This window comes from Tyto alba, unplaced genomic scaffold (assembly GCF_018691265.1).
Source record: "Tyto alba isolate M040663 unplaced genomic scaffold, T.alba_DEE_v4.0 Super-Scaffold_5, whole genome shotgun sequence".
Classification (NCBI taxonomy): Eukaryota; Metazoa; Chordata; class Aves; order Strigiformes; family Tytonidae; genus Tyto; species Tyto alba.
Window position 1 is genome coordinate 11,788,280 of NW_024881326.1, and position 24,222 is coordinate 11,812,501.

At 45.4% G+C, this 24,222-nt stretch overlaps 1 protein-coding gene across 2 annotated transcripts in view; it reads right to left on the reverse strand.

Annotated features, from left to right (window-relative positions):
• Window positions 1–2,160: 2,160 nt before the first annotated feature.
• LOC104361454 (gamma-aminobutyric acid receptor subunit beta-4) overlaps window positions 2,161–24,222 on the reverse strand; it is a 75,973-nt gene continuing 53,911 nt past the window's right edge. Inside the window, exons 5-9 of one of the 2 annotated variants that reach the window (XM_032996157.2) lie at window positions 13,566–13,648; window positions 9,175–9,312; window positions 7,386–7,538; window positions 3,779–4,023; window positions 2,161–3,277 (exon numbers count right to left, since the gene is read on the reverse strand). In XM_032996157.2, the coding sequence (XP_032852048.1) occupies window positions 2,900–3,277; window positions 3,779–4,023; window positions 7,386–7,538; window positions 9,175–9,312; window positions 13,566–13,648 (997 nt within the window). In that variant the 3' untranslated portion in view covers window positions 2,161–2,899. Of the gene's footprint in view, window positions 3,278–3,766; window positions 4,024–7,385; window positions 7,539–9,174; window positions 9,313–13,565; window positions 13,649–24,222 lie in introns of both variants that reach the window. The other variant, XM_032996156.2, reaches the window with a different exon arrangement.

Genomic DNA, 24,222 nt, shown 5'->3' on the forward strand with positions numbered 1-24,222 from the left:
TGCATATACCCACCTACATTATATTGCTGATGTCATAAAACACAACTTTATGACTTCCATTAAAACATTTAAAAATCATTACTAAATAGAATCCCACTAGAAAGTGTAACTTTCGCCACTGGCCAAGCTTTAACTTCCTGCATATCAGGTAGACAAAACCACCCAATCCAGCCCTGGCCCTATCAATCCAGCTCCATTCACTCTTCAGACTCTTATTCCTATATAGATCCATCTAGACCGCAAACTGTAATAATATTGGAAAAACCCATTTTCAACAATGTCACTCCTGAATGTGGAAACCAGAAAGAGACTGTTCTGCAGGGCAGCTGGGAATCTAAGTCTGATTTAACAATTGTGCTAAAACCTTGGTGAGTCCAGGGAGGCCTGGACCGAATGTGTGAATGCATGAACAAGAGTGAGGGAGACAGAGATTGGGGGTGATTGAGAAGAATGGATACTCTACTTTTATGCTTAGGATTCTGTTAGTAGAGAATGCATAAGACACATTACTGATACAAAAATAACAATACTTATTACTCTGATGAGCCCTGATCCTGCTTCATCCAAGTCAAGGCAAATCTTTCCATGACTTCAGTGTTACTAGATCAGATCTATAGTGATTCACATTTTTATAGCACTGTACAGACATAAATAGTGAATGAAAAGATGTGCATTAGATGCATCTGTCATCTGAAAAGCAGGAGTTTCCCTGGTCTCAGAGGATCACTCTGCTCTCCCAAGTAATGGGAATCAAGGAAAAACGAAGAGAATGCTAACAGGAAAATAAAGGGATTATTGGATTCAAGGCAGTGTGTGTGTGTGTCTGGCATGTAAAAACCTCCATCAGGTAAGAGCAGGCTTCTCGTTACTCCAGGAATGGCAGAATGACCCTAGGGTTAAAGTTTTGCACTTGTGAATTTATTATTTTCATGGCTTTTATTAATATTATAAGGGAGATTATCAATCATCAGTGATTGCCAAAGTGGCCAATAATTCAGTGATTTTCCTGAAAGTCACTGGCTCCCTTGGAAAGAGTTGACCTTGCTGCCCAAGGCCAGGTTCCCCTTCTGTACCTTTATGAGTGCCTGTGGATGGAAGCTGCTACAGACTTAGGGGCTTCCACATGCACTGACAAGCTCAGCATTTTCATTGCAAACTTCACCCTGCCCAGTCTTTGAAGACCATCGTCTTCCAGCAGGATGGTGCTCCATGGAATTCTACTGCATTCTTAGTCATATCTTCTGCAAGAAGGGACACAGGGTACTTTTCTTTACACTCTGCATATATTAACAGACATAAAGCAAGGCCTGACAGAAGCAGTACAGGTCAGAGGGTGCCAGCCCACCATTTGCTTCTGAACTTCTTAGGAAAGGCATAGCTATCATTTCTGGATTTTTTTTTTGTCCTGAAATACAACAAAGTTAAATGACATCCACCCTTTCCTGTACCTTGCTGTAGGCTATGGTCACTCAGTGGGATGGAGAGTGAAGTCCCTTGTCTGGCACAAGGAACAGGTAGAGGGGGGAGAAGGGTTGAGTTTTCAGAATCCTGCAACTACTTTTCTCCCCAAACTCAGTAAGAAAGATGCAGGGTAGGAATGATTAGGAACAACCCCTCCTTTCAGGACTGAATCAGCTTAGTCTACTAGAGATCAGATGCCAGCAGTGAGCAGCAGCACTGTCCCATTGCTGATCCCCTAAGCCCTCTCTTTCCTCAGCAAGCATATATTTGCACAATCTACCTACCCAGCAATGTCTCTGTAATGCAAGCTGAGACTCCAACCTCCAACCTCACAAAGTTGCGATGAGCAAACCAAACCCCGCTATTCCCTCCAAAACACTGCCGGTTAAATGTCATCTGTGTTCTCTTTCTACAAAAGACATTACAAAACCCCCCTCCCGAGCTCCCCTCCCCAGAAAACATGCTTGCACACACTCACATCCGTATCTACATACATGCACACATTCACACACACAGATGCATCGCGCACACACACATACACATTCATACAGGAAAAACAGCTTGCAAACTCCTGAAGGTGGAAAAAGGCAACTTGCAAATGTGCCTTTGATTTTGATAAGCTCCCTCCTTCCCCCCTCCCATAACCCCACATTGCCCCTTCCCTCCCAAATAATTGCTTTGTCCTCCCCCCTTCCCAGCTCTTCCAAAATAAATATTATTTTTATTTGTTAGTTTAAAAGATTCTTTTAGGCTTGTAAGCAAGAGAAAGGGAGAAAAAGAAAAGAGAAATCTCATAGCATGAGAATGAAACCCCACCATCTCATGAATCCATGATAGAATAAACATGAAAGTGTTAAGAACAGTGACAGAAGAAAGATTAAAAAAATATAATAATACTGAGAAGAGAAAGATGAAATTCAGTAGTGAAATGAAAGTGAGGATAGCACAATAGTGAGCACAGCCAAAGATAACCTATCACCCCCACCAGTTTTTGACTCAATTTCTTTAAATCTCCCGCCCCCCCCTTTTTTTGAAGTTTTCTTGATTTTTTTGTGTTTTTTTTTTTGTTGTTGTTTTTTTCCTGTAAGTTTTCCTTTTTTTTTTTCTTTCTGTTTTTGGTGGGTTTTTTGTTTGTTTATGTTTTTGGTTTTTTTTTACAATGGTTTAAGTCCTTCAACAGGAAACCAAAATCAAGACAAACACATCCCTCCCTGAAATCAAACCCCCTCCCGTATAACCTTCTCTCCCTTACCCGGCCCCACACTCCATGGTTCTACATGTGCTGAAAAGAGAAGAGTAAGCTTAGAATAAATCTAATGAATCAACGGAATAAATGATAATGATAGTAAAGAGTAAAACCCAAACCCAAAAGACCACAACACTCCTGTGTTGTCATTGTCTGAGTGTCTGTCCCTATCTCTCTTGGAGGCTGCAGGCATCAATTTACATAGTACAACCAGTAAACAAGGTTGAAGAATCCAAAGGTGATTGGAAAAATGATTCGTGACCACTTGTCAATGGTGCTGACGTCTGTCAGGTCTGGGATTTTGAGCTTCAGCTTAGATGACCGCCGGCGGAGACGGCAGTTGGCACGGTTGCGGGCTGCGGCATGGTGGGTCAGCGGGACATGGCGGTCCAGGGTTGGGTGGTGACCAAATCCATCCCGAGAGGCCAGCTGCTTGCGGAACTGGATTCCTGAGCCTTCAAAGGACATGACAGAGTTTCGAGAGTCGCCAACGCTGCTCATCATGTCCGTGGCCAGCAGCTCGTTGTTCATCTCCAGAGTGCTGAGGAGGATGTTACCATAAGGGTCAACCTAAAACAGGGAAGACAGAGAGAAAGGTAGTGGGGATGTCCTGTGCACAACACGCACAGTGCCACACTATCAGGGATTATTTTGAACTGTTTTCTGTGTAACAATATGACTGTTTGGGTCATTTGTGAACTCTGAACCTGGATTTCTGCATTTGAAAGTGTTGTCCACTGATGCTGGAGTTGAAGGACTAGCCACATGTGCTTGAAGCAAATTTTTGAGTGGGTTATTGTGATTCTGCTAACACAGTTGGACCAAAAGCCACAGGGATACTTTTGGATGCACCTGCCCTGTGTAAGAGGATGGTAATGGTAAGACTGGCTTAAGGATGATGACAAAATGATGAAGGAGAAAAAAACCCCAGTAATCACCACAGAGGGGAACTGGAGTTCATCTCTCGTGATGAGGAGAAGGGCGGCTCCACAGCTCACCCAGGACTGAGTGAACAGTGGAGTCTGAATTCTCCTGCCACAATGAAAGAAGGGGACAAACCTGCTCTCTCACCCTCTTCTCCTCATAACGGTGGCGCTCATTGTTGGCCTTGCTAATCCGTTCACTCTGTTTCTTTTGCTGCCGGGGGCCTCTTCCAAAGAATATGTAGTTGACAAAAGCATACTCCAGGAGCGCCAGGAACACAAAGACGAAGCAGCCCATGAGATAAACATCAATAGCCTTGACGTAAGGGATCTTGGGGAGAGTCTCCCGTAGATGAGTGTTGATGGTAGTCATTGTAAGCACCGTGGTGACCCCTGTAAGGAGAGGGTAGGTGCTCTGTTACCAAGGTGGGATGGTTTCCTGAAATGCCACTCTCAGCCTCCCCACCCTTCCTCCCAGATGGACAACTTCAAGAGGGATGGGAGCAGTGCAGCTGGGAAGAAAATTGCCATTATTCTAGGCCCAGCTGCCCAGTACAAATTGCTGCAGAAAATAAACCAGCTGCCAACAGTGGGAAAAAACGTCAAAGCTGAGTATCATCAGGCTGATGGGGATCAACAACCTCTGGACCTTGGTTCTTGAAGTCCTCCCTGATCCTTCTTCCTTCCCTCAGTGTAGTAGGAAACATTCAGTTTTGCTCTCAGTCTCTCAACCTCTTCTCCTCCCTTTTTTTCCACTTCATGAACTCATCAGGCTTCCCTGTGCACTAATAGATACTTTAATATCCTTGACATGAATTTACAGTCTGCTCTGTCTTTCCAATGCCATGAATAGGAGAAAGAGTGAAGAGATTCATGCAAACCTCGTATCCTGGGCTGCATCAAGAGACATGTGGCCAGCAGGTCGAGAGACATGATTCTCCCCCTCTACTCTACTTTAGTCTTGTGAGACCCTACCTGGAGTACTGTGTCCAGCTCTGGGGCCCTCTATATAAGGAGGACATGGGCCTGCCGAGCTGGTCCAGAGGAGGCCACAGGGATGATCAGGGGGCTGGAGCACCTCCCCTGGAGGACAGGCTGAGAGAGTTGGGGTTGTTCAGCCTGGAGAAGAGAAGGCTCTGGGGAGACCTTATAGTGTCCTTCCAGTACTTAAAGGGGACTAGGGGAAAGCTGGGGAGGGACTCTTTATCAGGGAGTGTATGGATAGGATGAAGGGTAATGGTTTTAAACTGAAAGAGGGAAGATTTAGATTAGATACAAGGAAGAAATTCTTCACTGTGAGGATGGTGAGACAGTGGAAGAAGTTGTCCAGAGAAGCAGTGGCTGCCCCCTCCCTGGAAGGGTTCAAGGCCAGGTTGGATGGGAATTTGAGCAACCTGGTCTAGTGGAAGGTGTCCCTGCCCATGGCAGGGGGTTGGAACTAGGTCATCTTTAAGGTCCCTTCCAACCCAAACCGTTCTCTGATTCTATGATTCCCTCTTCATGGTGTTCTCTTTTTTTTTTTTGCCTGCCTCTGGCTTCTGTCTACATCTTTGACCCCATCAATTCCCACCTTCTTCTCACCAGTTTACCACTCACTACTTCAACTGTCACCTCCCATGGTTCTCACACTCTCCTTTTTAGTCCTACTCTTATTTCCCGCATCTGAAACAAACATTTCTTGGTCTCACTGAACACTTTTTTCCCCATCTACTCAGTCTCCAAGAGCACAATGATTACTCTTACAGCTTCAGTCCTCTTCTTCAGTTTCTTCTCAGACTCTTCCCTCCTCTGTACTGTCAGAGTAGCCTCACTGATCTGTCTCTTTAGCAGTCTTTAGCCAGCTTCAAAAAGATGGCAATGAGTCTTCACGCTTCCTTTGGGGGCAGTAACTTCTTCTTCAACCTAGTCTTCTTTTCCTGTTTCTCTAGCTCTGCTGTCCTGTTTTTCTTACTACCTTGCTAATCATCTTTTCTTCTAATGTCCCTCCTCCTCATCTCTCTGTTGGTAGCCCTCTTAGTCTCCATGATCTGGATTTGCTCTTCTGGTTTCAGCCCTACCTCTACAATGATGGCTCTCAAACCTCGCTGTGCATCCTGGACCTCTGTTTCTCCTGTTTCCCCTTCACCCTCATCATGACTTTAGTGTCACTCCTCATAAAAGACTTAAAGAAATAAGTCTTCAGTTCATAAAAAAGTAAACAGAAGGGAGATATATTTATATACATACAATATATTATATTGTCTATATTTAGACAATAGTCTAAATATCTAGAAATCTAGGGAAAAGAAAGGGGAAATAGAATGATCTCCATGTCTCCATTAAGAACTGGACAGATTGCAATGGAGACTTAGGACAGAGGCAAATAAGAGCTTTTTGACTGTACGAGCAGGTAAATCTGGAGATAAGGTGCCCAGAGGAGTCTGTGGAGTCTCCTTCTTTGGAGCTTTTTAAGGACAAGTTAGATAGAGAGCTGTCAGGAGTAGTTTAAGGAGACCTGTTCCAGTTTAGATGCACAATGTTTTCCTTCTGTCTTCTCCTTTGAATCCAGATGTCAGCAGAAATTCAACAGTTGTGTATCTCATGTCCACCCTTCTGCTTGTACTTTCGCTATGACAGCAATGTCTGCCATGGTCTCTTTTTCTTCCTTCACTGATTATACTCTTGCCAATGCAACTTACCTTTTTAATTGATTATGTTCTTCTTGTTTTAGCCCTGTCTCCCTACTCCAGTCTCTCCAAGCAAGTACAGCCAAATCATCTATTTTATATACAAACCACACCTCCACTGAGTCTTCTCAAACTCCATCTTCTCCTAGAGCTAATTTAAGCCTCCAAAATTTTCTGTAAGACCCAGCCTCTACCTGTGCTCCATTGCCTCTGAGCCTTTTGCCACTCACAGATGAAATCTTTCTCCTTCATCAGCTCTCCTATTTCCTCTGAACTTTCTATCATGTTGCACAGCCCCATTCTTATATGCCAGCCATCCCCCCTTTCTCCTGTTCCTTCTTCAAAATCCTCATCTGCAATCCACCCCCACTTCCCTTCTGCTGCTTAAAAGACCTCATTTTTTATCTCTTATAGGAAAACATTCCTATTTAGGGAAGCATATGCTTAAGAAGAATTTGGACTTTAACTACTGTCCCACATTTGCCATGGTTATGAAGGTCTTCCGCTACAAAAAATGTCTGTATGGGGCCTAAACTATCATGAAAATGTGTAATGCCACTTCCTTTATTTTTTTAATCTTTTAGGCATTCACTCACCATTCTTACTACTCTTTGGCCACTCACCCTCAGCATTTGTCATCCAACTAACTGGCCCTGGCACACCTGTTGAGCATGAGGTGCCCAGATTTTTCCACTTAAGAAAACAAGTACAAACCAGAGTGAAAGAACTAGTGGGCTCATGACACATCAGAGTCTCACATGTCTAAGAAGCTGTGATCATTTATGATTTTGTTATAGCGTTTAAACTTGCACCCACAGAAATTTATGGTAGAACTTTTACTGATTCAAATAATACAGACTCAAGCTTGGAAAGTACTGATACTTCTAAACAAAAGAAGTAGCTCTTCTGGATGAAAATTTGAAGTTTGCTCTCAGAAAAAAATGTCCTTCATTTGGGATGACAAGTTTGACTGACCTATGTGGCTTGTTTAGCTGCTACCTCATAAGGAGGTATTTTTTTCTTACAGTTGTCCTAGCTGATGTCCCTCAAAAAACCACTTTATTCAACATATAATGAAAAAGTACATACCCAGTGCCACTCGTGCAGCAGAAGCATCATAATTGATCCAGAAGGAGACCCAGGACAGGATGGTTATGAGAATAGATGGCATGTAAGTCTGCAGGATGAAGTAACCAATGTTCCTCTTAATCCGGAAACTCAAGGATAAGCGCAGATATGAACCTGTCAATGAGATATTAAAAGGACATGTATCTTGAGAGGAGGGCAAGGCTGTATTTATGGTAAGAGCTTAGGTTAGGAACTGAAATTTTATTTGGAAAATGTCCTCAAGAGGCAGGGATAATAAGAAATCTCTTTTTTAATTAATTTAGTTTTGCAGACTTAGTTTTTGGAAGGGGGCTCTTCAGAGTCTGCTCAGTTGGCTCAGAATGTTAAGAAGAAAGGTAACTCTACATAAGTTACATTATTATATCAGACATCATGGGAGAATGTTCTGTGCCGAAATTGCTATTATAGTAAGTGTCAATTTGAAACAGGCTTACACAGGAGACTTTAACCCTATATCTGGATGCAATGAGATGATTTTCTAATGTTTCATGTACTAGCTTTTCCTCCAAACAGCAATGAAGATCTGAATTGTAATTTTCCCATGTTGTTCTAAAAATGGGTTATGGTCAGACTGGGCAAATTCATATACAAATAAAGTACTGTTAGTTAATCTGTTGGTCTTTTTTTTTTTTTTTTTTTAACAAGTTGTTGCAACTTTCTCCCAATCTTTCAACAAACCTAATGGAGATAGTGACAAAAATAAGTACTTTTACAGTCCTTCCACTGGAGCAGGGTCATTTTAACAGGGACAAAGCAAGGCCTCTCTCACTGCTGTGAAACAAATTCCAAGTCATTCCTCCTTCCCACCTCCATTCCTTAGGCAACACAGCAGCCTGAAACATGAGTGTAATCTTGAGTTGTCAGCTAAAGTAACAAGAGAGCAACAGTCTTTAATGATGAAGGAGGTAGACTGGGAAAAAGGAGGTTATGTTCTTTCACCATTATGTGCCATTTGCATAGCTTGAACAAAATATTTCACATGTCTTTTTTTGAAGGTCTTACCTATTTAGACTGCAAGCTTCTTTTGGAGAAATACTGCCTGTTGTGGGCCTCTAGATTACCATTGCATTGTGACCCTGCTCCCAGTGTGCCCCTGAGGCACTATTGTAACAACATCACCATCTGCCACCACTGCTGATAGACTCAGGCTGTGATTTCATGGCATTTCAAAAATTGTCCTATTTAACAAGTGTGTGGCACGCTGTTTTGGCAGTGAACTCCATGTCAGATCAAAGTGAAGACAGCAACCAAAATCCAAACCCCTCCAACTTTGCATCTGGCAGTATCTGAATCATCCAAGGTATTCTCTCCACTTCTTTTTGTTGCTGTGTACAGATGGGTTTGCATCATTTCATAGACTGCTTGCTTTTCAACTGACATATTCTTCTGCTTACTATTGCACCTACATTAGCTTTGAGAGCCGATTGCAAACCACATCAAAATAAGGCAAAGGCTGAGAACCTTCTAAAGAGTTTCTGATTTGAGCTCAGCTGGTGTTTTGACTAAGAAATGAAAACAACTGCAGCAAAAAAAAAAAATGATCCCATAAGTCTCTGAAGAGAAGCAGAAAAAAAAAAAAAGTCAAACTTGGTGGGCACAGAAGATGCCTCTTTTCCAAAGGAACAGGACCCTAAGTTGAAGCCTAGATCCTAAGTTAGTGTCTCAGCATCTGAATCAGAAGAACAACCACATTGACGTTGATCAGCAGAAGGTTTGCACATTCCATCGCATCCTTTCAACAGAGACTCACCGGTGGTGAAGACCACTTCCCTGCTGACCAGCCTCTGCTCGATAATGGTGAACTGGGGCAGTTCTAGCACCTCCATCCCTGTGACAGCAGAATCATTTCCTTGCCAGAAGAAGACAATGTCATCAACCGTGTAACCATCTGCAGCGATGAAGAAGCACAGAGAGATAACTAAGCTGACAAGCTGGAGCAGATGACACCCCCATTTTCATTAAGGTGATCTGGAAGACGATCCAAAGGAAAGCCCACACCATCAGGCAGCAAGCATAGCCCCTCCCTGCTGACGTACTTTTCTTCTTCAGCTTAACTTGGCAATACAGTCCCCGGGAGAAGAAGAAAATATTGGTCAGAACTCCCACTTCTGGCTAGAATTCAGGAGAAAAAGGTGAGAAGTGACCCACCAAACCTTGACTTGCACTACATAATCTCTATGGCTGACACGACAGGGACTTGTGCATCAGAAGCCTCCATCAAATACACCAAACACACATTTTACTTTTTAAAAACTGCCTCCTTTTACCAGAAGGGGGAGACCACACAATACATTCTGGTGAGGACCAGGTAAACAGAGCATCTAAGTATTAAAAATTGTCAGAAAGATTTACAACAGCAGTTGAAAAGAAATTTGAACATCAGAGCATCATCCTCTTCTCAGTGCTCTCAGCCAAAATTTGGAGCCAGGAAGCAGACAGTCTCTGAGATCAGGGGCTGCTTCTACCAAGTGCTGGATGAAAAGAGCAGTAATGGGAGAAGAGAGGAAGGGGAGCCAGGCTGCTAACAAATACTCATCCCTTACATTTCAGGGTAATGGATTTGTTAACTCAGCCAAGGGTACAGCCTCTTACTTTAACCCCAGACCATACATGCCAGACAGGGCTGCACGGACTGGAAATGCTGAGGAGCCCAAAGCCACCGTCCCAGGAGAAAGACTCCCCAGACGCTCTGGACTCATGGGAAATGAGGCCCAGGGGGCAGAATCATGCACCTCCCCTCCCATCAGTGTCATATTCACAGCCCTGCCCGTGGCCCTTCTGGGCCAGGAATCATCTCCACCTGAGAATGAATGCCACTTGTGTCAAGCTGGGTTTTGAAGCACTGTGGCTGTTGCTGCACAAGGGGTGGTCTCTTATTCTATGTAAAGTGCAGAGCTGCATGAGAGCACCTCCATGTGCAGAGAAGCAGTAAGATATGTACAGACTTTGATATGGCATGGTGCAAGGCTTCCTTTAGAGCATGAACTTCACCTATGCCCACAGACAGCTTTTATTCACAACCTGCACTGCAGCACAACAGCCTGCCTTATCCACAAGCCCTTGCAGCAGAAAAGCAGTTGGCTAGCAATACCCAGCAAGGCTAACATCCACCAAGGAGAGCTGCCATCAAAACCAGAACCAGTGTATTAGTGGGATCAGGGGAAAGAAGAGCTGTTGAATGTACCATGGAGGAGAAATTCTTCTACGGAGCCTTAGAGGTGAAGGGTTACTCCAGATCAGAGCTGAACCTTTGAGGATGGTGTCATCCTGCAGCTCCTTAGAGGACAAAGAGCTGAGCAACCTGGTCTGATCTCATAGCTGACCCTGCTTTGAGCTGTGGGCTGGACTAGAGACACCCTAAGGTCTCTTTTCAAACTGAATTATTTGATGACTGTGTAGTCTCCAAGCCCACATCCTGCACTCTCAGTCATTACTGTGCTTATTCATGGGTGCTAAAAAATAATAACAATCTTCCAAATGCCATGCCAGATCTGCTTCTGATGTAAGTCAGCTAAGCCAGGGCTCCACCTCCTCCCCCCATGGATGCTCCTGCTCCCATGGCAGTGGGTGGTAAAGCACCCACATCCACTAGCCCACGGAGATCCAGGACCCTTAGGTTATCATCTCATTGGCTGCAGACACTGCAATGTCACACTGCTGCACTGCCTTGAGTACCCCAGCTTTGTGCACAGGAACTGGTGTTTGCATCTGGCTGCAACATCTCTCCCGGAGAGCTGAGACCTAGTGTGGAAAACAGCAAGAAACGCCCAAGTCCCCTACTACTCCTGGTGCTTGATTCCAGTGGCTCAAATACTCTTTCAGCTAAAAACGTTGTATGTGATTTGACATTTGAATTTACCTGGCTCAGATTTTCAGACTCTGGTGGTTGTTCTGAATTTTTTTAGGAGGTTATCAAGCCCTTTCACCCAGCTTTCCCCCTCTGCAGAAGTGCACCCAGACTACAAACATGTCGCCTCTCCACCTCCGTTGCAGTAAACAAACCAGATTGAGCTATTGAGGTTTCTCACTGCAAAACATCTGCTCTAGCCCTTGAACCACTTTTTAACATCTTTTCCCAACTTCCATTCTGAATTTTGGAAACCAAATATAGACAGAGTCCCTTTTCTGGTTTCACCAGTGACATATTCAGAGACCAATCGATTCCCTGCTCTGACTCACAGCTCCCCTGGTTTATATAATCAAAGCTCGCTCCAGGCCTTTTTGTCAGAGCCCTGCTACGAAACCTCCATCAGTGGTGCTTGGGGCTGCCATCCCTCCGTCGTGTCCCCCGGTCAATACCCGTGTGGGTACGAGTCCCTCAGTCTGGCAGCCTGGCCTGCGCTCCCACACCCAGGCACAGACCTCTGCATTTAGCTGTATTCAAATGCATTCTGGATGTATTCAAATTGGGAGGTATTCAAATGTGCAGCAAGCAAGCCACGCAGACTGCTATCTTCATCATCCACAAATTTAACAGCAGTGACTTCAAATTTACTTCCTGATCAGCAATGAAAATGTCAAATTACTGTAACTAATTTTAGGAGATCTCTCAGTTAACCAGCTCTATTCCATTTATTCTATGACCCGGTGGTATTGGGTACGAATTTCTGTATTTTTTATTTATTATGGCATTATGCAATACGAAATCAAACATGTTTTTCAGGAAGCCATTTTTAAAAGTGATTCTAAAGGGAACTGTTGTTCAGCCTAAAAATAAACACTTCACTTTGATTTCTCACTTTAAATGGAAAACCAAATTTCCATTTTACTTTTTAAAAGTAAAAGAACTTTCACAAAGACAAGTAATTTCAACCTGAAATATCATAAAGTATTGATACAATGCCTTAAAACATCAGATTAACAGCCTGTTTGCTTCCTGCCTCATCAGGTTTTTGTTGAATTCTGGCACACAGCTAGTCAAGGGTATATGCAGTAAGGGCTTTTTTTTGGGATGGAGGGATGGAATCAGCAGACAGTGCCAGCACTGGTTTATCTCCTGCAGGTAAGTGCCTTGAGCTGCTCTGGGAAAGGAGACTCCAGCTGCCTGCTGCTGCTTTACAAAGCCAGCACCCCTGCACCACAAATGGGCTATACTGGTACTTTATTTTGTTTTTTGTTTTTTGTTTTTTTTTTTATATACTTTGATTTTTAAGTCTGCCATAAAAGGACTATTATTCCAGAGTTGTGTGGACTTGGAAGCAAACAAAATGGAGCCCTGCAGATTTCAAATGTGCAAGTGTGTAAAAGACAAAAGCTCTGAGGATGTAAACGATTGAATCTCTTCATCTCTGCGTGGATCTTAGAAATATTGTAAGGAAACGTAGCTTCAACTAACAAATTGGCTTGACATATCCCATTAAGAACAAAATCGCAACATGGGGAACTGTGGGTAATTCTCTGCCTTCTGTTTTCTTGGTTGTACCGTAAACTATTCTCGAAATGCTAAGGAGTGCCAGAAATGACATGTCATTAGTGCCTCCAGCAGGACCTAATTTACATCCCATTACCCACCACGTTAAGCGCTGCGATGGCTGCGCATCCCGAGCCACCCGAGTGGTGAGCGGGAAGGGGGCTCCCAGGCGCAGGCAGGGCTGGTAGGGCGGCACAGCGCCTTCCGACTATGGATGCTGTGGGACCTCTTTTATGAAAAAAGCAATTCTCTGATAATCACCACTGAAGCTGCATCATCATTACTGTGAGATCTGCTGCTCTGGACCGCTCCTGTGGGGATACTGCGGTGCATTTTTATGAGGGAGAGCTGGACCTCCTCCGCCAGCGCGGCCAGGAGAGGCTTTCCATAGGAGTCAAGGGAAGATCCAGGCAGGAGTGGACTGTGGGAGGGCTCAGGTCTTACCTCCCACACAGAGTGGGATCAACCACGAGCGAGGGCACGCTCCCAGGGCTTTCTTAGGGCTAAGGGAGGCTTCCACCACCCTCATGAGAGTGATTTGAATGCCCAGCCTGCTGCTAGAGCTCCATTTTTCTGGGTATTTTACCCATGAGATCCCCTCAGGATGGAATTTGGATGAGGGAGCCTGGTCCTGCCCAAGGGACATCCTCCAGGAGGGGTGGCCTGTAACACCCCTGGGAGGAATCCCATGAGTGGGAAGCTGTGACTGGGAAGGCACAAGGCATACGCACAGCTCTCAATCTCCAGTGTGCAGTTCTGCTGGTCCAGGGGATACCTCCGCAGGTCCATCATGCAAGCAGCCGTGGTGGTGATCCTGAAAGGGGAAGGGAAAAAAAAAAAAAAAATCAGTTGTGTGTTTTTCTTGGGGAAGAAAAAAAAAAAAAAAAAAAAAAAAAGAGAGAAAAAAAAGAGGAGAAATGAAAGGCAGACGTGAAAGCCAGGCAGCATTTGGGGCCACTGTTTCCCTGGAAACCAGGGAGATCCATAGTGAGAGGTGTGCGGGGCGGGGGGCTGGATGCAGCTCACCCTCAACTGCACGGCTTAAACTCTTCGTGACTCACGTCAGCAAGGCACTATCTCTATTAACAGGGTGGGGAGGGATTTGTGTTTCTCCTCTGTCTCTCCCTTGAGAAAGACAAAGAAACTGGGAGCAGGCAGAGCTACGGACAGAGGGGGAAGAGGAGAAGCATGTCAGTTTGTAAGAGGGAGACAGCTGACACGCGTCTGTAAAACAGAAGACGTATTGATTAAATTGCCCAGCAATGACATATGGAGAAGAATAGCTGACCACATTATCACCCCTTTTCCCTCCTGAGTTGCCTCAATGACCCTACTTGGAGCCCTTCACTTACCCATACCCCCTCCATTGCACACACTTTGGCACTGCCAAGTCCAAAAGCTTGGACCCCACTGACAGGGCCACCCCATTCCTGCGGGCTCGTGGCTCTGATAACAGAGTCACTCTTGTGTAATTGATGGCATGATCAAGGTTCATGAAAGACATCGGGTGGGTGGGGGAGTTGTGTAGCCCTCCAAAAAATAAACATGGGGAGAGAATGACTTTGGTGGGTATCAGAGCACAGGGAGGGTGCGGAGCCTCACGGTGCCCACAGTGGGGTTTGCATGAGGGTGCAAGGAGAGTTTGTGTGTGTTACCTGTTGTACATGAAGGAGCATCACTCCCTGGGATGGGGAATTGGGGGGTAGGATAGATGAGAGAAAAGGGCATAAAAGACAGACAAAGCAAATCAACAGCTAACTCACCAGCCACACTGCCCTGGAGTTAACAGGCTGCCCCTATTTATCAAATGTACTGATCCCCTCACCCTTTAATGCAGTTTTCTTTCTGTGCAATGTATGTGTGCAGAGTACTGAAGAGTGGGGAGAGATTGGTGCATTCCTCCTCTCTTTATTTCAATTAACCATCTGGAAGACATTAATCAAGCTACATATTTTTTACTATGTAGGCATAACCAGTGAACTGTTAACAAGAAAGCTTTATCTTCTGAGCCTGTGGCCTGGGAGAGAGAAAAGAGAGGAAAAAAAGAAAAGAAAGAAAGCAGAGAGGATGAGATGGTGAACCAGCAAAAAAGAAGGAAAAAAAAAATAAAAAGAAAAACATCAATGATAGAAAAAGAGACCAGAAAGGGGGAGAGAATGGGTGAAGCTGGACAGAAAATTTGAAAGAGGGGGGAGAAGACAGTGGAGCAAGCACCTGAGGGAGAGGGTTGCCCCAGCAGGAGTATCAGGGCGGGGGCTGTAGCAGGGCAGGCGAGCAGCCCGCAGAGCTGCTGGCTCTTTAAGAAATCTCGTGTGCTAAATTTATCTCTCTGCTGTCTGTGAAGACTGTTTGTAGGAGATGAAGCCTTGAGGAGAGCCTTTGCCACTGCCTGCCGTGCTATAAATAGATCCGAAGAGACAGAGGGAATTTATATATATCCTCACTGGGTCTAGATACAACACTGCAACTGTCCTCTCTCTGAACAGGGGGCCCAAGTGAGCTCTTAACCCTTTTATCTGTAATGCGGTTGGGGTGGAGAAGAAAGCTCAGAGGGGGAGAAGGATAACAGGACAGGAGCCACTTAAAAATTGCCACCATGTCTTTGGGATTGCATGTATTGCTTTTATAGCCTCCCAGTTTGGCATCTCTAGGAGGGCTGCTGGAAACACAATACTGCTCCCACCTCAATCCTCCTGGACCAGGGTAGCTGAGCACCGGAGGCTGGGTTGGAGGAGCAGATCTGAGGCACACCTGGGGGGAGCTGCACTTTTCCAGGAAAGCCCAAAGTGGCAGGTGCAGAGTCCATCCTGGCCAGGCGCTGAGACCAGAGAGTCATGCATGGGTATGACTCACCTCCCTATGCTGCACACCGCATATACGGTATATATTATATGGCACCCATGGAAAATATCAGTTACAAATGCATTTTCCTGTTTTCCCTAAAGTGAGAGATGCAAAAAAATGTATTAAATGCATTGTTTCCACCCCATTTGTGGGACCCTGTGAGCTAAAACCTTTCCACAGTGTCCATCCCAAAATTGCAGCCTGGCTGGCTAACTTGGCCACACAAAGGACATTCAGGGGAAGCCTTTTCTGGTTCAAGAGGGACCCTCTCACCTCTCAACAGGATTTGCTTATCACCTGCAGTGCTGGTTGGAAATGCAGAGCACGACACAGTGAGCTATGGCTACCACACTCCATGCACCAAATCCTGCTCACACTAACAGCTGGCGTAAATCCAGAGCCACTCCAATGATTTTTGCAAGATCACACCAATTTATATCATCTGAGATTTACATCAGGGCAGGATTTAGCCCTGTTGATTCAAAAAAAAAATAAAAAAAAAAAAAAAAAAAAGTAAAAAACCAAACCAAACCAAAAGACAAAAACAAAAACAAAAACATAAAAAAGAGAACCTCATGACAGGTAGGACAGAAAGGAGAAAAATAAGATTAAGAAGGTATCTGTCCTCAAAAGCCAGATAATTTCTCTTTCCCTCCAATTAAAGGGCAGGTGTATCCACAACATATAGTTCAGTGCTCTCCAGAGATACACTATTCAGCTGCAGGTCCCAAACTCCTCGTGATCTGCCCATGTAACACTGCTCAGGCAAGTGATAACTGGGACCATGTAGGGTGAAGGTTTTGTTCTGTTTTCAGAGCAGAGGTAGCATAGCAGCACGCAGTTGTCCTGGGCTGTAGCTACCTGCTCATCTGGAGAATTTCAGCTGCGGTGCCATACCCATGGTGAGGTGTGCCTGGCAAGCCCAGGGACACCAGCACCACAGGATCACCTGGATGTGGGGCTCCTGCAACATGACAAGATGCGAGGGGCAGCTGGCCTAGGGCACCATGTTCAGCTCAGATCCTGCCTCTGGCTTTCCTGAACCCCTGATAAACCAGCCCTACTTGGGAAAAAGCTAGTGGTATCTCACAGAGGAAGGGGGGTGTTTCATTCTTTAGACTTCAGATGTCAAAAAGCATCCTGGACATGCTTGAAGCCCATGGGTGACCGACAGCATCACAGCCCTGACATTGCTTTGTACAGCACCTGCCACTGTTGGTGAAATATCCTGTGGCCTCTGTGACTGACCCAACATTTGCTTGGTCCTAGAGAGGCCGACAAGAAATTTCACTAGCACCTTTGGTGGATGTGTACTATAGGCAGGTGGGGCTCATAAGGGGATGAGAGGCTCCACTATCCTCTCACAGCCAAAGGGGAATGGGAGCAAAACTCAGGCACCCCAGTGACTTTGTGCCATCTCTGGTCCAGGAGGCCACAGGACCCACCTCTGCTTCATGCTTTGATAGATATAAATGTATTATCTTGATACACTCCGAACTACTGTGTTAAGAGATGTGTTTGTTAGGGACACAGAAGACAGCATGCGGAGTAATGGATGGAGAGATAGATGGAGGGGATTGACACTAAAGAGGTCCAGGGTGTCTCAACAGTGTTAACAGGCAATAAAGGTGGAAGGAAAGTAACAGATGGAAAAATTAAGAGAGGATCAAGGAGTGATGATGGCATGAGCACTGACGGAGGAGGCAGGAGTGGAGATGAGAGACAGGAGAGCAGATAGTGCAGGACCATCAGAGTAAGGGAACAGAGGAGAGGGATCAGGGGAAGCAAGGGGTAAGGCAGCCTGGGGAAGGAATGCTGGAGGGGTAAGGCAGCCTGGGGAAGGAATGCTGGAGAGGAACGAAAGGTTAAAAGACAGAAAGCAGAGGAGGATGGGATACTCAATCTGTGAGAAAGGAGATGAGGAGTCAGAGAACAAACCATCACCCTGTAAACAGCTCTAGACAGAGCATACTGCCTCCAGGAGATGCAACCAAAGTGAAAGGGAGCAGGGAGCACGGGGGCCGGAGGGAACACCAGGGAAGGATGCCACCTTCCCCATGGCGTTAGCAAGAGGCACTGGCACTGGGCCAGGCTGCATCTTCTCCCTCCCCCTCCACCTCTCCTGCTCCTCTAGCCACCTCCCTCCCCTTTCAAATTCAAAAATTTGTGTGGTGTGAAATTTTATCCCCTTTGACGGTGATTCACAGAGACACTGCCCATCGGAGGGGAGAGGCTCACTTGATCTTTGCATGATGCGCTTAGTGAAGCAGTTCCACTCCCTCCAGCTGCTGAGCCTGGCCACCACCACCTTCCCCCATCTCCAGCTCCCCTGTCCTCACTCAATCTCTGCCCACTCCCTGTGCCTCCGGGTCAGCCCCTTCACATTCCACAACCTTTACACCTCCTTCCCCACAAAAAAAGACTTTCATGCCCTTGTCCTGTTTCTCCTGAGGTCTGTAGGAAGTCATGCTGTCAAGCAGCCAGGTTTTCACTGCCCTGCTACTCTGCTGCACAGCTGGCAGGCAGACATAGTTCATCTGGGGGGAGACAGGGTTGTGGAGAAACTACCATACATCTCAAAAGTGAAAAAAAAAAAAGTGAAAAAAGGGACATGCATTCATGAGATGTCAAGCAGCTCTGTCAGGCTGTGGGCTGATGGAGATCCCCCTTCTCTGCCAGCATCCAGCGGATCCAAGCAGAAACTGAACTAGCATGGATACCTCACTCTGGAAAGCATCCTTCAGCCTCAGAAGAGGTAGAGACCATCTCTAGAAAAACAGCCACAAAGCTCTAAGTCACACAGGGTGAGTGCTAGGTCTCTATTTGTTACAAAGAGGAAAGCTCTGCCCATCTGAAGCTTGTATTGACAAAGCAGATGCTGGCACAGAAAGAGTAATGCAACCTCATGCTGCTGGCCCTCCACCACTGCCTGCTCTTCAAGCTGAACCCAGCAGCAGCAGAGGACTGTGCCACCACAGCTGCAGCTCAAAAGGGAATGCTCAAGTTTCTGCAAACCATCAGTCCTCCACAAATATTTCAGTTCTCTGACACAAACACCACCAGCCATTTCATTCCATCTTTGCATCCTCCTCATTGTTGTTTACTTATTAATGGCTTCTTCTGTCTTATTTAGAAAGGTTATATAAGTTCACAGACATAGATCAACATAGAGCTCCAGCCTGCCATAAAAACTTTCTGTGGTTGAATGCCTTCTTTCCTTCTCCTCCTTATCCTGTTGCTGGCCACCTCTGAGGCAGCTGCCCTTTCGCCTCCTGCCACAGTCAGATCTCCCTCTACAAAACTTCACCTCTGAAGGCCCTCAGCCACCCATTCATCCTCTAGATCACCTCCAGTGTGTGGGGAGAACCAAATTCACCAGCTACAAGCATAAGGGGTAAAAAATGGCTTCCCCAAAATACCATCTGGTTTCAAAAGGAGCAAGTCCAGACTATCTAAGGAGGACTGGGTGGGAGAGAAGGCTATTACCTTTGAGGGGTTTCTAAAGCAAGTGGGGACCCTTTCCCCTGAAGCTCATCCTTACAAAATAAAATACTGTGCTGTCTGCATTATAAATGTGTATATACCAGCAAACTAAATATGTCTGGCACTGGTCTCTGGAGGCAATGTCAATTGGTATGGAATAGCCTTTGCCTACACTTAAATTCTTACCCTCCAGAAAAAGGGTCTGGCTGAATACAAAATGCCTATTGAGAATGGTCACCAGCCTCTGCTGTGCTCTAACTGGGAAATACCCCAGACATTGTTCATGGACAGAGACCAAACCTGGGAAATAAACTGACTATGCAGGTCCCTGGTGTCCAGTGCCCAGGAATGTTCCCCAACACCTCTGTCTTCAAAAGGATGCTGCCTAAAATTCAGTATGGATAAGAATAGGAGTATAGCACAAACACTCTCACCATTGCTTTCATAATTCAAGGGGAGACAGAGCCAGCAGTTCAGGCCTTTACCCTACTTTGCAGCTATGGATTAAGTGTCATTATGCACAGACTAACGCAAACATTCTCACAGCAAAAGAGACACTTTTTTTTAAGTTGCTGGTTGCAACATTTTGTATTTCAGATCTCCCAAGAAGCTGAAAATGCTTCTGTTCCCCTGGTACTGACTCCCAAATCTCACAACAGTTTGCAGCAATAAGAGAATGGATGGAAGCAGCTCAGGTTTCACAGGACTTGTGCAGGCTCACCCCACAGGGCAAGTTAGACTCGTAAGGGAATTCTGATGACTAAGAGTAGAGGCAAAATTGCTGATTTGCTGAACATGGGATAAAAAAACAAAATTGAATTTTTACTCTGTACATCTCAAAGTCAGTCATAAAAACATGCTGGCAAATGTCACCTTCTGCCTGGCAATGAGCACAAACTTCGAAGGGCCTGGAGGGATTTATAAACCCATGGTGAGTTTTGCCATTCTTTTAACACAGTCTGATCTTTGCAATCTCCTGGAGGTCATGTTAGAACCAAGAGCAAGGCAAGGATATGGAATATTTTCCCCTTGTGTCCATTTGCCTAAAATTGACTCCATAAGCCTTGGCACAATCCTGCTAAGGTCACTCTGTTTCCAAAAGCATCTGTGCTTGCATAGGCATCCTTTGATGAATAACAGTGTGCACTGCACTCAGATGAGGGAGAAAAAAAATCTCTTCTAAACTAGTACTCAGGGTACCAGTCATCTAAATCAAGCATTTTTCTACCCTGGGAGAGTACAAAGCAGAGTTGCCTTGGCTGAAAGGTTATGCTTTTCTGCCTCTTTATTCCAAATACACTGTGTGCCTGGCAAATTGTCAAATGGATTGGGGGACAAGACCCAAGTGGAATATGTTTAAAAAGAGATTCATTTGTTATGATTGCTTCAGACAAGAGTGACCAGCACTTAATGGAGCAGGAGGTCTCTTCCTTCAACAACATCTGGCTGGGATGAAGTTGAATTAATAAACCAGGAACCCATAACTTGAACCTGTAGGATTTGGCAAAGAATAGATAGGGTCCGGGGATGGGCTTAGATTGGTGGCTGGGACAGGATAAGCAGGAAGACTAAGAGGTATTTTGACAGCGTGAGCTGGGGGTTCAGGGCATGCAAACTGTTTCAGTGATCTGTGAGGAGACAATAGGAATCAGCTGTTTGCGGATACTCCTTGACCTCTATTTTTGCTAATGAACAAGTCAGACTTATAGGAAATGAAGCTCAGGCAGTGATTCCAGCCAGGTCCTGGTGATGCTTGCCTCTGTTCTTGAAAAATTAAGAATGGAGAAGCAGCTCTGTCTTCCTGCTTTATCCTGTTCTAGTGAGCTCCAATTTCTTCCACAGCTTCTAAGATTATTCTGAAATTCCATATTATTAAACTTCCTTCCAGTGTTTCCAGCTAAGTCCCTCATCCCAAACCTAGGAGAAAAAAATGCAAAGGGGATCTGTCCTTAAACTCAGCTGCGGAGCTGAGCTCCTAATTAAATTCTCATTTGCCCTCACCCACCTAACAAACTCTCCTCCCACCCCCACATCTTTGTGCTAAGGAGCTGGCCCAAAGCAGAGCTCTGTGGTGAGAGCACTACAAGGCTGTAGGACTAGCTCCAAGGGGCCGGCTGGATGGACATAAGCTCAACTCTTTGCATCCAAATTGTCAAAGGAGAGACTTCTGTTGCCTTTACCTAACCTGCGGACAGAGCAGGCAGAACTACTAGAGATAGGGTAGAGCCTGAATCATCCCTCACATTTCCACAGAAACCTCTCTCAGGCAGGGAAGAGGAAGGAAAATTGTGGATTTCTTCCCTTATGGCCTGTGAGATGGGAGGAGAAAATTGCTCAGTGATCTCAGTACAGAAAAAACTCCTCAGTTCTAATCCATCAGGCCACCTTCTCTGCAGAAAATCAAATAACCCCCATGGAGAGAACAAGGAAAAGGCTGCAAACAGCAGGCTTCAAGGGAGACAGGATCAGGGGAAACCTTTCTATCAGCTGGAGAACACAATAACCCCAGGCTGTGACCTGGCAGATGTAATACAGACAGGGCTGGGTTCTGATCAAGATGCAGGTTGGAGATGGGAGCTATGAAGAAGTCCCCAAGATGAGCTCCAGCTGTGGGGAGCATGCAGGGCAGCCTTGGAGGCACTGCACACCAGGGTGGCATGACGGGATCTAGCAGTGTACTCGGTGTTGGATGAGAAAGTGGGCTTGACATACATCTGTTAACCTGCATTGCTTCCCTATGTAAGGTGAGCTAGAAGTGGTGCTCTAGCTGCTGCCCTGCCCAGGAACAAGGTCTGGTCCACAAGTGGGTCAGCAGTAGCTTGCTGCAATGCAAGGGCTGACATCCCTCAGGAGCTGCTACCTTGCAGGGAGCAGCTGACTGATGGGAACTTACCCTATGAAAAGCAGAAATTAAGTGCTGCCAAAGCAGATATGCCCAGCTTCTCCAGTTTAAAACTGCAAATTTGGAGTTGTTTCAAGTATGACAATTCTCTCCCACTTGCTTTAAGCACTGATTAGGCATTTACACTGATGAGGATAGCAGGGGTCTGCTTCCCCAGAACACTCACCGGGCTGAGAGCTCCCCCATGCCTTGGCAACTTTGCATGCATCCAAACTGCCTCATCCCTAAAACACATCTCATTGCAGTGACTATCATGGACAGGAATAAAAAAACCCCACAACACACATGCACATGCTCCCCACCACCACTACCACCTTCGCAGGAGGAGATCCCTCATTCTCTCTGCACAGGATTTAATCTCCGTCATCAAATTCCTCTGCAGTTTTTCAGCTGCTCAGTTTACATTGCCTGGGCTCCTTGCCAGCCAGGCATTGCATCTCGCTTGCTGTCCACCCGGCTTCGCGCCTGCTTCCCAGCATCCCAGCCCACCCTCTCCCCCTGCGAGCTCAGGGATGCAGTCTGGGCTCCTCAAAGCACCTGTTTTGCTGGAATCTGGTTTTGTCCCTAATTAGACTGAAATCAAATAGCTTCAAGACTTCCCTGAAGGATGTTTTAAAGCTAGTTTCAAATATGATTTCAAATTAACATATGAGAATTTCAGCAGTTACATTTGTTTCTATTTTTAGGTCTCTGAAAACTGATAGCAAAATACTGATGACATCAGCATTTGACAAGTGTCAACTTGTTTCACTACCAAATGGATGCTACATGGTCTAGAAGAGGAAATAAAAATCTGACTGTAATGTATAGCTCGTATATGTAACAATGTAAAGCTTATTGAAGGTCCAGAGAAAGCCTTTGATGATTCTTCTATGCTACTCAGATGTCAGCAGTGGTAGTAAAGCAGCTTGAAATAGTGAGGGAAATATTGACATAAGTGAAAAATTCTCTATATAAAACTAAGAATGAAACATCAACATTCTCTGAAATGCTTTTTCTTAAATGAAAAATTTCTCCCTAATTTTTTGTTTAAAATTTGATGAAACCAATGCAATTTCTGACAAAAAAGCCATTAGGAGGAAAAATATATTGAATTCAACCAGTGCTATCCAGCTCGTCCTCACTATTTTATCTGCCTCCCTCCACTACCCAATAGCTGATTGCTTTGTCTTTGTGGGTATCTCCCTTAAGCTTCCCTTCATATTGCAGACTTTCCACATCATTTTAGCGCTTTCCTGATGTGTGGCACCAGTGACCAGCTCTCCTATGCTTCACAGGCACTTTTAATTCCTGCCAGGTGTCTGGGGGCCAGGCGAGTTCAAGCACCATCATGCCAGGTTACACCTAAAAACCCTGTCAGCTCTGCCGGTTTGCACCTTCCCATCCTGCTTTGTGTTTGCAGAGATAAGAGTGCCCTCTGGGCTGGATCTGGGCTCCAGGCCCCTGTTTGGCCTTCTGGGGTTTATGCCATCTGCTAACTTGTTGGGGAAGGGGTTAGGGAACTCCAGTCCTGGCTCCAGCCCCCCAGCAGCCCAGCATCGCCGCTCCGGCACAGCCCACTGCTGTTTATGCATTCCTTCTGTTGGAGACCTGGCAACCTGCTTTTAATTTGAGCCCAGTGGGAATTAATTTTGGAGTAAGCTTTTGTATCAAATACTTTCCTAAGATGTAGCTATATTACATCTGCTGCACTCCCTTCATCCATTATTTTGCTAATTCTACCAAAAACAAGCATATGCTTTTCTGACACACAACTTTCACAATCGAGCAGAGCAGCGGAATAAAGAGCTTCATTCACTCATACAAACAAGTTATCTGAAGCCTGATCGTGTTCTCACTGAAGTCAGAAACAAAATACCCATTGACTTCTGTGTGAGCTGACTTAGACCTTGGGATCTGATCCAGCGCTTGAGCCTGATCCTGCTGGTTGCTCGAACACTTGCTGAAGGCAGGGGCCTGCCAGGGTGTCATCCTCCCTGGTCTCTGACATCAGAGACTGCTGGAAAGAAAAATGACTGTTGTGCCACAAATAGCATGATTGAGTCACTTTGCTACAGGATCAGTTCAAAGAGGGGGGAAGTGACTGGCAAGAAGGTAGCAGGAAAAGAAGTGGAGCTGTGGTACCTTTACTCGGGGAAAAACAAACAGGTAAATAAAGG